Genomic DNA, 17,050 nt, shown 5'->3' with positions numbered 1-17,050 from the left:
CTTCGGGCTACAGAAAATATTGAAACGCAAACTAACGATCCGTCCGCACCAATTATCAGGGGCGTAGCTAGACCTCTAATTTTGTGGATTTACATTTGTGCTGGGGGGGGGGGGTCGAACATTTCTAAAATCCATGGTGCAATCTGGTGCATTCTGTGTGCTCTGAGGTGCTTTATTTATTACTGCAAAATGGGCTGTTTTAAGAACAAGAAGTCAAGCAACTTTGGCTGATTTTTTTTAGTTTTTTTTTCAGAATCATGTCGATTCAGCAGCGTACTCGCATACAGGCAGTTACGCGCCGAATTAATGTATCACTCTCTTTGTCATGTGATAAATCCGCCATAGTCCGTATACTGCTACCTTGCTTACCTTAAACTGGCACCCTTCAACTTAATAATGATTGGCAGATTCTATGACAACAGTCAGTATGCCCGCATGCAATAGTTCTTTGTATGCATGATTTTGCAGAATTGATTTACGGTTTATCTTTATGAACATATGCTTATATGGCAGTATTTTGGAATCGTTTACAGTACTTTGGTTGGCGCTTATAAGGGGGGGGGGCGACCTGTTGGAACGCCTTTTTCGTGTTGGTTCGGAGGCCCATTCTCGTTCAATAGAGTGATGATAATATGCGAGTGAAAAGACAGGCCTTCGGGGCTAAACAGTTTCCCTCAAGAGCCAGGAAGAACCAGGTAGAACAAGGTATGCGTATTACGTTTGATTATCATTATCCTACTACTGCTGAATAAGAATTAGGAGGACAAATATTTAATAAATGCGTTTAATTAATCGTACATTTTTTGTTTGTTAAAATATTAATGACGACATTTGAAGAACAAAAGAACATTGTAAAGAAAGAAAATAATTGTTTGTCGTTCCTTAGCACACTTGAAGAGCACACATAAACAATTGTATAATTCATGTTTAACAGCTTGTCCCGTTGTTGTGATTTATTAATAGAAAAGCTAGACAGACGACACTTTCGGCGGTCTAGTGTTACCGATAGGGTTCACTAAATGGCAGTATACCCTTTTGAAAATGCTTAACAGTTTTCTAAACGACAGGCGATGACATTCATTAACTCAGAAAATAAATAAAATAAAACATTAAACCTGAGCATTGGTTATACCATAAGCAGAAGTTAATTTACTTTTACAGTGCATCGTTTCTTTACAAGTATGATCCTATTTCACTGTAAATATTAGTTTCATATAATTTCGTTTAGCCATTAGCAATATAGGAATAATGAACAAGTTAGAAAACATGCAACTGTTATAAAAAGCATTTTAACAGTAAACAAACAGATACATAAATGGACAGTTATATTATGTTTATGCATTAAGGTACACATACAATAACTTTCTTTGCCTGGCATAGTATAGTAAAGTAATACGTTAATATGAGTACATATTACAGACATTGCGAAAGACAACTTTTATGGGTACGGGTTCTTGTGAACTTCAATTCAGTGTTTTAAGTCAGGTATATGTATAGTGTGCATTACGTCATCCAAGTATATACATAATGAACCATACGTCACCAAGATATGCAAAAAAGTGCAATACATAAACCACGAGACTACAATTCCAATCGTGTAGCTATGTGAACGCGTACTAGTAATGTCACACAACATTTATGTACAGTAGCTATGTTTTATGGTCATATGTAGGAGGCACTTTCTGCATAGAATCATCAAGCTCCGTATTACTTCGAAATGTACCAGAAGAAAAACTGGCAAATTTTAGTTTTTTGATGCCTTATTCTTAAAGAGGCAAAATATCGTTAGTAAAAAGTGATATTTGTGTCATATGTTAGACTGTTATATGTATTCATTGTCCATAGTTGTACATTTTGTAGTAATTAAAGTTCTGGCATGTGTCTTATTTTCTATATGGTCTGGATTTTTAACTTGTCTAATGTTCTATCTTGTCTCATGTTCTGTATTGTCCCATGTTTGGTCTTGTCCATGGTCTTCCTTATCTCATGTTCTGTCTTGTCTCATAGTGAGTTTGGTTTCGTGTTCTGTCTTGTCTCATGTTCTGTTTTCTCTCATAATCTGTTTTGTCAAAAGTCTTATCGTGATCAATGTTCTGTGCTGTTTAATGTTCTGTCTTGTCTCATTTTTTGTCATGTCTCATGGTCTGTCTTGTCTCATGTTCTGTCTTGTCTCATAGTGAGTTTTGTTTCGTGTTCTGTCTTGTCTCATGTTCTGTTTTCTCTCATATTCTTTATTGTCAAAAGTTTTGTCTTGACCAATGTTCTATGTTGTCTCATGTTTTGTGTTGTCTTGTGTTTTGTGTTGTCTCATGATCTGTGTTGTCTCATGTTTTGTGTTTTGTTTTATGTTCTGATTTGTCTCATGTTCTGTGTTGTCTCATGTTTGATCTTGTCTGATGTTTTGTGTTGTCTTATGGTCGGTGTTGTCTCATGTTCTGTCTTGTCTCATTTTCTGTCTTGTCTTATGGTCGGTGTTGTCTCATGTTCTGTCTTGTCTCATTTTCTGTCTTGTCTTATGGTTGGTGTTGTCTCATGGTCTGTCTTGTCTCATGTTCTGTGTTGTCTAATGTTCTGTCTTGTCTCATTTTCTGTCTTGTTTCATGGTTGTGTTGTCTCATGTTCTGGGTTATCTCATGTTCTGTCTTGTCTCATTTAGTCTTTTTTGTTCTGTCTCGTCTTATGGTCTGTGTTGTCTCATGTTCTTTCTTTTATCATTATCAGTCTTGTTTTATGGTCTGTATTGTTTCATGATCAGTCGTGTCTCATGCTCTGTCTTGTCTCATTTTTTTCTGTCTCGTCTTATGGTCTGTGTTGTCTCATGTTCTGTCTCGTCTTATGGTCCGTGTTGTCTCATGTTCTGTCTTATCTCATTTTCTGTCTTGTCTCATGGTCTGTGTTGTCTCATTTTCTGTCTTCTCTCATTTTTTTTCATCTCGTCTTATGGTCTGTGTTGTCTCATGTTCTGTCTCGTCTTATTGTTTGCTTTGTCTCATTGTCTGTCTTGAGACATTTTCTGTCAATATGTAATTTGTTTCTTTTTTAAACTGACATAGGGCATGAGATGGGCTATTTTGAGTTATTTTAAACATAGCAACTTCTTTGTTATTTGATTGTATATCATTTATGATATTATTACAATCATGTGTATACTTGTACTTCCTCATTCCGTAGGCAATGATTATAGACACATTCACCTGTTAATTTTATCTTTCTTTTTTTCACTATTTTTAGAATACAACTGGAAATTGGATACTTTATCTTAACTCTTCATTTATACACCAACGATGGTAAAACAGGAATAAATTAATATTTGAAGGCAGATTATTCTCGAAGAGGGAGATAATAAGCTCTGCTTTTTGTTTTTATTCAGTAACAATACATCATTTATAAAATCGTATCACAAATACTGTTGCAAGCATATATTGATCAAAATGTGTTTAAACCAACAGTTTGTTTTTTACAGGAACCAAGATTGGATAAATTTCAATGAGAGAATAACGCATTGTATTGAGAATTTCGTTCATTTACAGAGTATTGGTAGTTGTTGATCCAGTTAGTTTCACTCAAATGTTTTATTTTGTCTAAATAAAGAAAATCTATATAAAAAGCAATGCAAACTATTACGGAGACTTTCTATAAATTGAAATGTATTTGTCTGAATATATTCAGAGCCAGACTTGAATCTGCTTTATATGAATTCTTAAAAACAAATTTCCGGTTCCTGTATTAAATGTTAGGGGCAAGTCAGGAATAATTACAAATCAGTTCAATATATAGCTATGCTTTTGTATTTTTTCGACTATAGATATACTGTCTGAAAAAAATAATTGTTATTGATGAAACATCTTGAAGTTCGTTAAATTATTACTATGTCACCAAGTGCACGCGCGTAGCATGTACTACTTTAAATCCTTCTTCAAAATTTATATGTTCCCGAAATGCAATTGAGATGACAACCCCTTGTAAAATGTAATTTTGATTATCGAAGCTACCATTTAAGGGGGATAAGCTTTGTGCTTCTAGTCGTCTAGTATTCTTCATGACTGCTGAAGGAGTCTGATGATATGCCATCTGGCTGCGTTGTTGTAAGGGAAGAGATCGAGGGATTTCCTGTAACATGTCCATGCCAAATCATATCGGTTCTCCAATTCAAAGCAATGACCAAGTACATGAAGGGCCGTATCTACAGGCCCTCGCGATCGACTCTCAAAACAAACATAGTTGTTTAACTTGTCTAGTGCTTCCAGTCTTCTCTCTTCTTCTCCAAGTTGTCTGAATGTGAGGTACTGCAGGTAGAACATAAACGGTGTTGAGTCAATGACCACAAGGTCCATCCAGTCATCTGGTCCTGGATTTCTGTGGTGAAAATCTTCAGGACGAATCGTTCTATGCATCTCGTATACTAGAAACCCAGGTACACAACATATTTCTAATGAATTAAAAGCAACTTTGCATGCAACATGCCGTTTTATAACTTCCAAAACTGGCAGCTCATAAACCTTTTGAAGAAACCTCTCAGTAGGCTGATGTTCAGACCTTCCTGAAAACCGACCGTTCTGCAACACATCGGCATGCACCAGCGCCTCCGTGTAGGCCAACACCAGTTTAGCCCTCTCATACTGACCACTGCAGTACATCATAGATGCAAACTTCAATCTGCTGGAGGTGAGATCTGAGTCTAGAGAGGCCTCGTACAGGCGGTAAACGTCTGGTGGTATTGGATTTTCCAGGCGAATACACGTAGATGCTGTCACGGAGGCAAGATATTGGTATAGGAACGTCTGTGCATGCTGTAATCTTGCCCATACATAGGAGTCATAAGGAATCTCACCAACTTTTATGATAATGCTCTTTGTTTTAGAAATGTCAATTCTTTTAATTGTGCATCTCCAATACAATTCCAATATATCCTTTAAAGTCCAAACACAGCAGTACCCCGCAGTACCTAATGTGTTCTGATATCTTCCACTGACTGATCTGCATCTGTTACCGATCCTCTCCCCTATTTGGTCCATTTCTATCTGGGAGACAAAGTCCATGATGTTGTCTATCATGTCAGACAGAACGGCTGACAGGAGAGGATATTCCCATTTTCTCAGTTTTCCTACAAACAGGTCCACTCCTGAGATCGTGTAATGTGGACAGTGCCGAAGGTTGAACCATCGTTGAAGGGTTTTCAGGCAGTATAAAACACATTGCAGCAGGTTACGTTCCTGCCAGATTTCTGGAGGATAAGTCTCGAGGGTGAACAATAGAGCGGTTTTGAAATGAAACGTGCTCAGTCTATCACCAACTAAAGGTTTGAAGAAAGACCTTCGTAAGATCTTTAGAAATGTATAAACCTGTATTTGCAGAATATTGAGATCAAACATGAGCAATCTTTCAATCTGTGACGTAGAGAATCTCCATTCCAGTTTTGACTGATCACTCTCGGCGTGACCTTGTGGGACGAGGAATGTTTCACACTGACGTGCCTTTGCGAGTATTTCAGGTCTCGGCCAGTGGCCAGGCTTTGGTCTTGTGAATAGGAAATTGCATTCGAACAGCGGTCCATTGTAGCTAAACGCGTGTATGTAGTCAAACTTTGAGTTATTACTTCTTGATGGCCCTTGTTTCCTATATAACCGACCACATTGCTGCTTAATCTCTCTATCTATATAAGTGTTTTTCAACAGCACCCTTCCATCCATTGTCTCTTCGACATCCCATTCTACATTCACATTGTCCAGTGTTTCAGGCAGTGGACAGTCACATTTCACAATCTGTATACAGCAGTGCTGGGGCGGAGAACGATCGTTCTTTATCAGCAGAAGACACCTCTTCCCTGGCTCCCAGTCTGCCCAGTCTTTTATCACACTGAACTCTTTATAACATGTTAGAATATCTGTATCTGATTCCATGCCTAGAGTCGTTGTCCCTTCCGATTGGCTACCGAAGACAAATGATTTTCCAGGTTCTCTCCGACCATGATTGGTGATGATTAAGAAAGCGTCCATCATCTTCTCAAGTATCAAGTATGTTCTCCTCCTCCGAGCCACATTCTGTCTCGTAACGCCAATATCCCTCAGAACTCTGGACAGTCTCAGGGACATCACCTGCTGGCCTTTAGGGTCACGGTCCATTGTCTGAAAAAACGCGAAACCCATTAACACAAGTTGAATACAGTGGTTTCAATATACATGTCATATTCATTATATTGTTACAATTCAATATTTTGTAAAAAAAAAACAATGTATCACAAATCACATATCATGGCAAACAAAAGTGTGTTCGCTAAATGCACTTGATAGAATGAAAAGTATTATCAAAAATAGATATATATTTTAATACACTTTAACTAAAGTGATGTTTAAATAAGTCAACAAGGTATTTTATTAATGAAACAATGTTTCGGCCATTTGACCTTCATCAGTTTGTGTGTGTGTGTGTGTGTGTGTGTGTGTGTGTGTGTGTGTGTGTTTGTTGCGTGCGTGCGTTTGTGCGCGTGCGCGTGTTTGTGCGTGTTTGTGCGTGCGTGCGTGCTTGCGTGCGTGCGTATGTGTGTGTACGTGCATGCTTGTGAGAGAGTGTGAGCGCTAGTGCATGTGTGCTTCCGTTCATCAGAGAGTGCGTCCGTGTAAACATATGTGCGTAAATGCTACCGTGTCAAGGTCTGTAAATGCTTGTTTTGATGTGCGTGTATGCTTGCATGCGAGCGTTAGCGTGTTTTTCTGTGTCTGTGTTTATAAAAGCACGAAGTCTAGAGGATGTGAAGTATTAATCGATCTGCGCTTAATAAAAATGAATTGAGATAATGTTGGTACACAAAAAGTAACCTTTACATAACCAACAATAGTTAATTGTATCTTACTTTTAGCATGCGTTTCAAAACATGTCCAAAGCACAGTTTTGGTAATTCTAAATTTCAGTTATATTCTTGATGCGCCAAGATCAAAGATAATAGTTTTTTATAAGCAGCGAGTATGTGCAAATTAAACGCAGGTTTGACTTCCTTGTTATTGTTCGTATTTTCATTTCTAATTAAAACACATTACGAGTCTAGCATCCTAATCTTTGATGTATACGTATGCCACATTTAAAATAAAAATAATATCTTTTTACTTACTGAGAATCGATCAAAGGGGATAAGCCGGCTCTGTTGAGTTCATTTTCTATATAGGATAACAAAACAAATACTAATGGGTATAATAAAGTGGAATACTGCCTACTGACAAAACTGCCGACAAAAGTGATAACTTTGTTTAGTAATGTACAGTTTTAAAACAATTACAGATAAAATGTCTCAACGTTCACATGCTTAAATTCAATGTTGACGTTTTCTACATTGCGAATAGTATATTGTTACCATGGTCCTATCGATAATTCGATCAGAAAAACGAGGGTACGATAACTATTTGCACGACAGATAGCGTGTTTGAGGAAGAAATGCCCTTAAGTGACTCAGAAAGCGAGAATGATTTCCCTCCTATGTTTGTAAACAAAAGTGACACAACACGTGACCAACACAATATACATGTACATGCAGAATTAGAACACAAGGTCTTACCGGAGTTTAGTCGGGCTGATAGTCCATCTCAAAAGCACACTTTTATCAATAAGTCCAAGGAAAACACTATCACCCAAATTAAACAGAATCAGTCGAGCAAAGTGCAAACACAGTCCAGTATAAATGCCTCCAAACAGCAGGTGAAAACTAGCACTACACGCAAATCCCGTGGAGTTGTTTTCCAACAGGTTAAAAATACAACAGTTGGGGAGTAAGAAACCAGTGGAATCCCAGCAACTTACAGCGTAGGGGATCGAGAAACAAGACACGAAGGCTAAAAATAGCTCACCTCAGTCTGATGTGTCAGAATAGGCCAGTAGTGAGGAGAATTTTGGGATCACATTTTGTTTATTCAATGTACAATGTTTAATTGGTAAACGATTTAACAAATAAGACTCAGAGGAAATCATTGCTTTATTTAATGAAAATGATATTCTTATATTAACGGAAACATGGCTAAATGATAGTTATAACTGTCAGGTAAAGAACTTTTATTATTATCAGTTGCACATGCAAAATACACCTAAAGGTGCGAAACGCGAAAGCGGTGGTGTAATTATTTATGTACATGATAAACTGAAAAATAAAATTGAACTTTTTAAAACATTTTTTGTTGCAATGCTTTGAGGACTATCTAGATTCATAGAAAAAACTAGAAAATCCTTACCAAACTTTTGCATCATATATTTAGGTAACTTTCCAATGAGCTTTTTCTTCTGAAATTAAAGATTTCACCCACTTTATTTTTATTGAGTGAATGTAAGATTCTATCTATATCATATGTAAACCACCTTTCATTTTTGCAGCAATAAGGGTCCTTCGTTTTATTTTTTTCCTTTTTGTTATCCCATAAAAAGCTAAATATGATTTTATTTAATAGTTTTATCACATGATTCGAAACGACCAATGCATGAAAGGCATACGTGAATTTTGGAATAAGTAGCGTTTTTATAATTTGTATTTTTCCATAAAACGTTTTCTTTTTGACCAACCTTGTACTATCTCTTTGCATTTTTCTACTTTAGAATCCAAATTTAAAGATGCGCACTGTCTCGGGTTTAGACCAAAATAAATCCCAAGTGCTTTTATTGGTTTATTTGACCAGTTGATATTACTAGCCGTTAGCATATGCTTATACCCGTACAAGAAAGAGTTTCCCGTACAAAAAGCTTTCCTTAAGATGTTGTTGTCTTGGCCATTTACCTTGGAAAGTCTACTCATACCTGTTTGACGTAAATCACAAATTGTGCATGCGTCCAGGGGCAGTGATTACATACCGTCCAAAAACCTGGATTATTTCATTTGATATTTACGTATGTATGATGCACTCTGCATGTAACCGCATGAATGCCGTTGTAGTGGATTCACATGGCTTGTTGTTTACCGTGTCTGGATTTATGACCACATTAGCCCTTACAAGATGTTCCAACCATGATTTATTTTTATTTTGAATTTTATGTATTTCTAAGATTCCATTTTTCTATAAAAAACAAAACTGTAAATTTCACAAACAGTTATCGAATATGGAGCTAAAATTGTGTCATATGCCTTTGGTATTGTGAAAATTTTGAATGACGTTTGATTTGAAAGTAAAGAATACTTATCTTTTATACAGGACGCATAAAGGTAATACTGCATTAAACTGACAAGGTTGGAATTGGCTCAATAATGAAATCAATTTTTCGAAAATAGATGTTAGTGTCTCATTTTCTGGATCAGTATATAAATATTTCAATATTTCCTCAATTCATGAAATTTATACTACTCAAAATTGCTAAGGATTACCATAGGTATGAAATTGAGTATCAATTATCTTGTATCAAGTTGTTTTGTTTGTGTCCGTATTGTTCTGCCAAATGCATGCGTAAGCACTATGTTCTTCGAAAAGCTAGAAATAATTTGTCACACAGCTTCAATTTTGATATATTTCTCTTTTTTTCTTTTTGCCGAAAACAAATGTAAAAAAATTATAACATTTATTTTGTACGTGATTTTATACGTATTTTTAACGATAATTAATAAAACATAAACAGTTAAAAAATAGACCATACAAGTTCAAAAATATATTTTGGATGAACTCGGTTTCTCTGATATCTGGCGAACTGAAATTATCGATAATTACAGTTCTTAAAAAGAGTTACAAATTAATACTGTCAAGGCGGGTACGCAAATAATTCAATTATATAAAAAACATATACCTTATTTCAACATGCTTTCATCGGCGAAGAAAACCTAATATAAATTTCGACATGCCCATGCAAGATTTAGAACTTTTGCTCAAAGGCTTGCAATTGAGACGGGCAGGTGAGACGGGCAGGTGAGACGGGCAGGTTTACTAACACGTCACAAAATGAAACAATATGTGTATCATGCAATATCAATCAGGAATAGTCTGAATATCACTTTCTGCTTTTAATGTCCAAAACATTGGTACTTCAGGTGTAAGTGTTTAAACCATATTTCAACTGTTTACCAGCACTAAATAATATTTGAATATTTTCTATGCATTGATTAAAAGAAGACAATATATTTTTTTGCATTTTGTTTGATTTGTTGTCTCCCTACGAGAACATCCTTACAATTTGTTATTACGTTTGCCAGCACTCTAACAACTATAGGATGTTATGATATATATGTTAAATAGCTCCAGAAAACTTTGCGTGTGTAATATCTTCATTCATTGACCATTGTATGTTGATATGCTATGGACAATGTATTATGTTTTATGCAAAAACCTTATCGTATTGTATCGTTTTTTTTTTCAAGATATGGCAGAGAATATTATTTACTTGGCCTAAAGCTGTGACAATTAGAAAATAACTTATTAGTAAGTCCTTGTTGAGTGTATCGTTAGTGTCCACGTTGTGTTATTTTGATAGTGTCATTATTTTTGTTTCATTTAATTTCCTAGTCATAAGTTCATCTAAAACCACAAAAAGCCAGTCATCGACTTGAAGTGTGCATTGTTACTCAAGTATTCTCGTAATTTTCATCTCGATAAATCATGAAATTCAATTTGCATTAATAATCAATGAAATATTCCTTTCCCTAATTTTTTATTGAAGAGTTTTATCATTTATACTTATTGTACAAATTACCATAAAGTCTGATATATGTGAAATGTCATGTCCTCGGATGAGCACAACCACTTCGTAGGTTTTTAAAACTGCACATATTTACCGTTTTGAAAACTTTCTTTTATTTGTTTTCTCTTGGAATGAGCCAATTTTTGAAAAGAAATATCTGAAATCCAGTAATATAAGACTGCTGACAATAGATCAGATCACATTTTCTTCATATATGAATTTGATAGTGCTCAATCAGCTCTATTGTCCAGTACAAAGCAGTATTGAACCTTGCTCAACCAGCACTATTGTCCTGCACAAAGCAGTGATGAACCTTGCTCAAAAAGCACTATTGTCCAGTACAAAGCAGTGTGAACCTTGCTCAACCAGCACACTTGTCCTGCACAAAGTAGTGTTGAACCTTTTTCTGAACATGATTGTTGCTCACCCAGAACCATTGTCCTGCACAAAGTAGTGTTGAACCTTTTACTGAACATGATAGTGCTAAACAAGCACTATTGTCCAGCACAAAGCAGTGTTAATACTTTTACTGAATATGATAGTAAGTAAAATAGCCTGATAACAACCTTAAATCATATGTATTTGTTGACATTTAGTGGTTAACATTTTGCACAGATATTTTAACATGAATCTCAAGAGCGGTGTGTAATTATAAAACTTGATGTATCTGCTAGAGCAATTACATAAACAAACATATCAGTACATATGTTTAAAACATTTCAGGTATGATTGGTTATCAAATTTATGTCATATTCACATATTACGCCAATACAGTAACTTGAGGACTATAACGATATTTAACATTAAAGCTGGAATTAAACATACACTTCTGATATAAATTCCTGATTGCAATTGATACCGAATTAGTATTACAAGTCTTAAACAACATTGCACAAGCATTCCATTTCTCATCTTCAGTGATAGCAAAGTAGTTTACAGTTGGTGTGTTTTTCAGTATTTGACCCAAAGCGACTTATTCGTTCAGACCAAACATAGAGTCATATTTCTGATGTTATAGTATTAATGCTCGTACATTAATATTAATATTAAAATAAAAAAAAACTCCAGTACTTTCGGTCCTGCTTAAAGCCACTTAGATCTACTAAGAATTACTTAGAACTAATTAGAGATATTAAGAACTTTTAAGAAACAATACGAACTACTAAGACATACTTGAAAAGCCCGATGACATGTATCAATAAATGAACTGTGTAATTATAAAAATAATAAAAATCCAGAAAGGAAATTTATTCTTAAGTTTTTCAAAGTATTTGTGTATTTATAGAAACACTTCATGAGAATCATCGATGACTAGTTGTCTTGTCAGGTTTATCATCAAAAAGGGGTTTCAACAAAATCATAGTTATATGTAAAAAAATAAATTCCAGTAAGGACGCAATGAATTTAAATGAACTTGTACGATACAGATAGATAGTGGCAACTTAAATTTCTAGATTAAAGAATAATTTGCATGATAATCCTCTTCAGTGTATCGTTGTTGTATTGCGTTGTTATATATCTCGTTGAGTGTTCGTTGTCAAATTACGTTGTTATATATCTCGTTGAGTGTGTGTTGTCAAATTGCGTTGTTATGTATCTCGTTGAGTGTTTGTTGTCAAATTACGTTGTTATATATCTCGTTGAGTGTTTGTTGTATTATTGCGTTGTTATATATCCCGTTGAGTGTTTGCTGTCAAATTACGTTGTTATATATCTCGTTGAGTGTTTGTTGTCAAATTACGTTGTTATATATCTCGTTGAGTGTTTGTTGTCAAATTACGTCGTTATATATCTCGTTGAGTGTTTGTTGTCAAATTGCGTTGTTATATATCTCGTTGAGTGTTCGTTGTCAAATTACGTTGTTATATATCTCGTTGAGTGTTTGTTGTCAAATTACGTTGTTATATATCTCGTTGAGTGTTTGCTATCAAATTGCGTCGTTATATATCTCGTTGAGTGTTTGCTGTCAAATTGCGTTGTTATATATCTCGTTGAGTGTTTGTTGTCAAATTGCGTTGTTATATATCTCGTTGAGTGTTTGTTGTCTTATTGCGTTGTTATATATCTCGTTGAGTGTTTGTTGTCTAATTACGTCGTTATATATCTCGTTGAGTGTTTGTTGTATTATTGCGTTGTTATATATCTCGTTGAGTGTTTGTTGTCTAATTACGTCGTTATATATCTCGTTGAGTGTTTGTTGTATTATTGCGTTGTTATATATCTCGTTGAGTGTTTGTTGTCAAATTACGTTGTTATATATCTCGTTGAGTGTTTGTTGTCAAATTACGTTGTTATATATCTCGTTGAGTGTTTATTGTCAAATTACGTTGTTATATATCTCGTTGAGTGTTTGTTGTCTAGTTACGTTGTTATATATCTCGTTGAGTAATTGTTGTCTAATTACGTCGTTATATATCTCGTTGAGTGTTTGTTGTCAAATTACGTCGTTATATATCTCGTTGAGTGTTTGCTGTCAAATTACGTTGTTATATATCTCGTTGAGTGTTTGCTGTCAGATTACGTTGTTATATATCTCGTTGAGTGTTTGCTGTCAGATTACGTTGTTATATATCTCGTTAAGTGTTTGTTGTCTTATTACGTTGTTATATATCTCGTTGAGTGTTTGCTGTCAAATTACGTTGTTATATATCTCGTTGAGTGTTCGTTGTCAAATTACGTTGTTATATATCTCGTTGAGTGTTCGTTGTCAAATTACGTTGTTATATATCTCGTTGAGTGTTTGTTGTCAAATTACGTTGTTATATATCTCGTTGAGTGTTTGTTGTCAAATTACGTTGTTATATATCTCGTTGAGTGTTTGCTGTCAGATTACGTTGTTATATATCTCGTTGAGTGTTTGTTGTCTAATTACGTTGTTATATATCTCGTTGAGTAATTGTTGTCTAATTACGTCGTTATATATCTCGTTGAGTGTTTGTTGTCAAATTGCGTTGTTATATATCTCGTTGAGTGTTTGCTGTCAAATTGCGTTGTTATATATCTCGTTGAGTGTTCGTTGTCAAATTACGTTGTTATATATCTCGTTGAGTGTTTGCTGTCAGATTACGTTGTTATATATCTCGTTGAGTGTTTGTTGTATTATTGCGTTGTTATATATCTCGTTGAGTGTTTGTTGTCTAATTGCGTTGTTATATATCTCGTTGAGTGTTTGCTGTCAGATTACGTTGTTATATATCTCGTTGAGTGTTTGTTGTCAAATTACGTTGTTATATATCTCGTTGAGTGTTTGTTGTCAAATTACGTCGTTATATATCTCGTTGAGTGTTTGTTGTGAAATTGCGTTGTTATATATCTCGTTGAGTGTTCGTTGTCTTATCGCGTTGTTATATATCTCGTTGAGTGTTCGTTGTCTTATTGCGTTGTTATATATCTCGTTGAGTGTTTGTTGTATTATTGCGTTGTTATATATCTCGTTGAGTGTTTGTTGTCAAATTACGTTGTTATATATCTCGTTGAGTGTTTGTTGTCAAATTACGTTGTTATATATCTCGTTGAGTGTTTGTTGTCAAATTACGTTGTTATATATCTCGTTGAGTGTTTGTTGTCAAATTACGTTGTTATATATCTCGTTGAGTGTTCGTTGTCAAATTACGTTGTTATATATCTCGTTGAGTGTTTGCTGTCAAATTACGTTGTTATATATCTCGTTGAGTGTTTGTTGTATTATTGCGTTGTTATATATCTCGTTGAGTGTTTGTTGTCAAATTGCGTTGTTATATATCTCGTTGAGTGTTTGTTGTCAAATTACGTTGTTATATATCTCGTTGAGTGTTTGTTGTCAAATTACGTCGTTATATATCTCGTTGAGTGTTTGTTGTCAAATTGCGTTGTTATATATCTCGTTGAGTGTTTGTTGTATTATTGCGTTGTTATATATCTCGTTGAGTGTTTGCTGTCAAATTACGTTGTTATATATCTCGTTGAGTGTTTGTTGTCAAATTACGTTGTTATATATCTCGTTGAGTGTTTGTTGTCAAATTACGTTGTTATATATCCCGTTGAGTGTTTGCTGTCAAATTGCGTTGTTATATATCTCGTTGAGTGTTCGTTGTCAAATTACTTTGTTATATATCTCGTTGAGTGTTTGCTGTCAGATTACGTTGTTATATATCTCGTTGAGTGTTTGTTGTATTATTGCGTTGTTATATATCTCGTTGAGTGTTTGTTGTCTAATTGCGTTGTTATATATCTCGTTGAGTGTTTGTTGTCAAATTACGTTGTTATATATCTCGTTGAGTGTTTGTTGTCAAATTACGTCGTTATATATCTCGTTGAGTGTTTGTTGTCAAATTGCGTTGTTATATATCTCGTTGAGTGTTCGTTGTCTTATTGCGTTGTTATATATCTCGTTGAGTGTTCGTTGTCTTATTGCGTTGTTATATATCTCGTTGAGTGTTTGTTGTATTATTGCGTTGTTATATATCTCGTTGAGTGTTTGCTGTCAAATTACGTTGTTATATATCTCGTTGAGTGTTTTTTGTATTATTGCGTTGTTATATATCTTGTTTAGTGGTTTGATGTTTTATTACGTTATTATTTATCTAGTTTAGATAATGTTGTCTTATTGTGTTGTTATACATCTCGTTGGGTTTTTGCTGTCTTATTAAGCTGATATACATCTCGTTTACATTGTTATCTTATTATGCTTTAATATATCTCGTTAAGTGTGTGTTGTCTTATTACGTTGTTACATGTATCGTTTAATGCTCGTTGTTATATGAACGTCACAGTATCTCGTTCAGAATTTGTTTAGCCGTGATAACTATGCCTTAAACATGATCCTGGTTACCTTTTCGGTAATTACCTTAAATGCTAAATGTTCATGAGAAACAGCCTTGCAAATTCACCCCATAAATGGTAAGAAACAAGCAAAGAGCAATTTCATCGATTTGAATACATAATTTAAAAGCTGCGAACACCAGCATATGACTATAGATTTGATAAACTGATATAACAAATGAAGCGAACAGAGTAAATAATTTAACAGATACAATAGTGTATAGAAAAAACAACAACAACAGCATACATGTCCTTGGTTCACTTAATCATATTTAAATGAGTAAATAAAATTATCACTCTGCTATGAATAAGACAGACTTCCAACAACTCTCTAAAATTGTACTTACCGGAAACCGTTGTAATCTATCCAAACAAAATTCAGTTTTGACTTTGTTTATTCATTCAGTCGGCTGTGCTTCATCTACATATCGTTACCGAACAATAACACAACTGAGTTCGCATGCTGACGTTTTCAATGTGAATGTCAAACGTTCTGTTTAAAGCGGAAACAAATAGATTGGTTTCGCATGTATCGACCTTGAATAAACCAGTCAATATCTTGAGTACTTCAACACGTTATGAGATGAATTGAAATGAATTTCGATTTTCGGTTTTGTTTATATTGTCCGACGGGAATATGTTTTGCCCGGGCTTCAGTAAAAGGGGTTGTCTCGGAGACTGATACAGCGAACACAATTAGGCTTTTGTTAGTTGCATTTTTATATTCATGCACTATCAAAACTATCATCAGCTATTTCAGTTATAAACCAACAAGTGTATCTTTCTAAACGGCAGGCTTTTAAATAGCTTCTTACATTAATTAAAGTCTAAATTTCATCTATTCTAAAGTAGTTTTAGGGCTATATTAGGGCTATTTTAAAGTAATTTTACTGCTAAGTTAGGGAAAATCTTAAAAAATCTAAATTAGAATTATTTGTTACTAAATTTAGGGCTAAATTACGGCCAATCTTAAGTAATTTTAGGTCTAAATAAGGGATATTTTTAAATTAGTTAAGGGCTTAATTGGGATTATAATAAAGTAAATTAATGGCTAAATTAGGAATTTTTGGACTCCAATACGAACGTTAGGCGGATGTTCCATGTATCAATTACTTTAGAACAGTTAAATAGTTGTAAATATATATCTTTAGTGTACAATTCTCTTGAGCTGGCCTTCGCTGTGTACCTAAGATATGTATACTCCGTCAAAGGAAAAAACAAAACTAGCCAATGATCCACTATCCAAACTGACGCTTTAACCCAATATGTGTTTTTAACAAACCAGATCAATATTGTTAAACAAAGTTTAGACATTGCTGGCTTTAAACATACACTAATGTAACAATTTGGAAAAAGCGTTGTCAGTAAAGGAGGGTATTTGTCATCTTATATAATCAAACATATATTGTATTTCCTTAACGGGTTGATTTTCTAAGTCATCATTTAACTTGATTATACAAGAGGGTAACACGGGTTATACCACTTTTAGAATACTGCTTGATATTCTATAACTATACTGATAATACAGGATGAAAATGGCACACGACCTGTTCATTTATATCGTATGTTAGAGCTTGTAGAAACAAAAGGCCTGCAACACTGAGTTGCCAATTCCGAT

At 34.5% G+C, this 17,050-nt stretch overlaps 1 protein-coding gene across 3 annotated transcripts; it reads right to left on the bottom strand.

The window, feature by feature from the left end:
• Positions 1–3,364: 3,364 nt before the first annotated feature.
• Positions 3,365–15,914, bottom strand: LOC128223998 (uncharacterized). Of its 3 annotated transcripts, XM_052933565.1 has the most exons (3): positions 7,547–7,987; positions 7,106–7,151; positions 3,365–6,125 (listed from the first exon to the last, which is right to left on the bottom strand). In XM_052933565.1, exon 3 carries the CDS (start codon positions 6,120–6,122, stop codon positions 4,038–4,040), a length of 2,085 nt encoding a protein of 694 aa, XP_052789525.1. In that variant the 5' UTR covers positions 6,123–6,125; positions 7,106–7,151; positions 7,547–7,987; the 3' UTR covers positions 3,365–4,037. The 3 variants fall into 3 exon arrangements, with proteins under 3 accessions (XP_052789525.1, XP_052789522.1, XP_052789523.1); XM_052933562.1 differs by lacking the exons at positions 7,106–7,151; positions 7,547–7,987 and adding an exon at positions 15,780–15,914; XM_052933563.1 differs by lacking the exon at positions 7,106–7,151.
• Between the last annotated feature and the right edge of the window lie 1,136 nt (positions 15,915–17,050).

Source organism: Mya arenaria, chromosome 17 (assembly GCF_026914265.1).
Source record: "Mya arenaria isolate MELC-2E11 chromosome 17, ASM2691426v1".
Classification (NCBI taxonomy): domain Eukaryota; kingdom Metazoa; phylum Mollusca; class Bivalvia; order Myida; family Myidae; genus Mya; species Mya arenaria.
The sequence above is the reverse complement of the archived record's forward strand: the minus strand, read 5'-3'. Positions and strand labels throughout refer to the sequence as shown.

Excerpts from the sequence above, each read along its gene's own strand:
- LOC128223998 (XM_052933562.1), bottom strand. The coding sequence starts at position 6,122 with ATGGACCGTGACCCTAAAGGCCAGCAGGTGATGTCCCTGAGACTGTCC.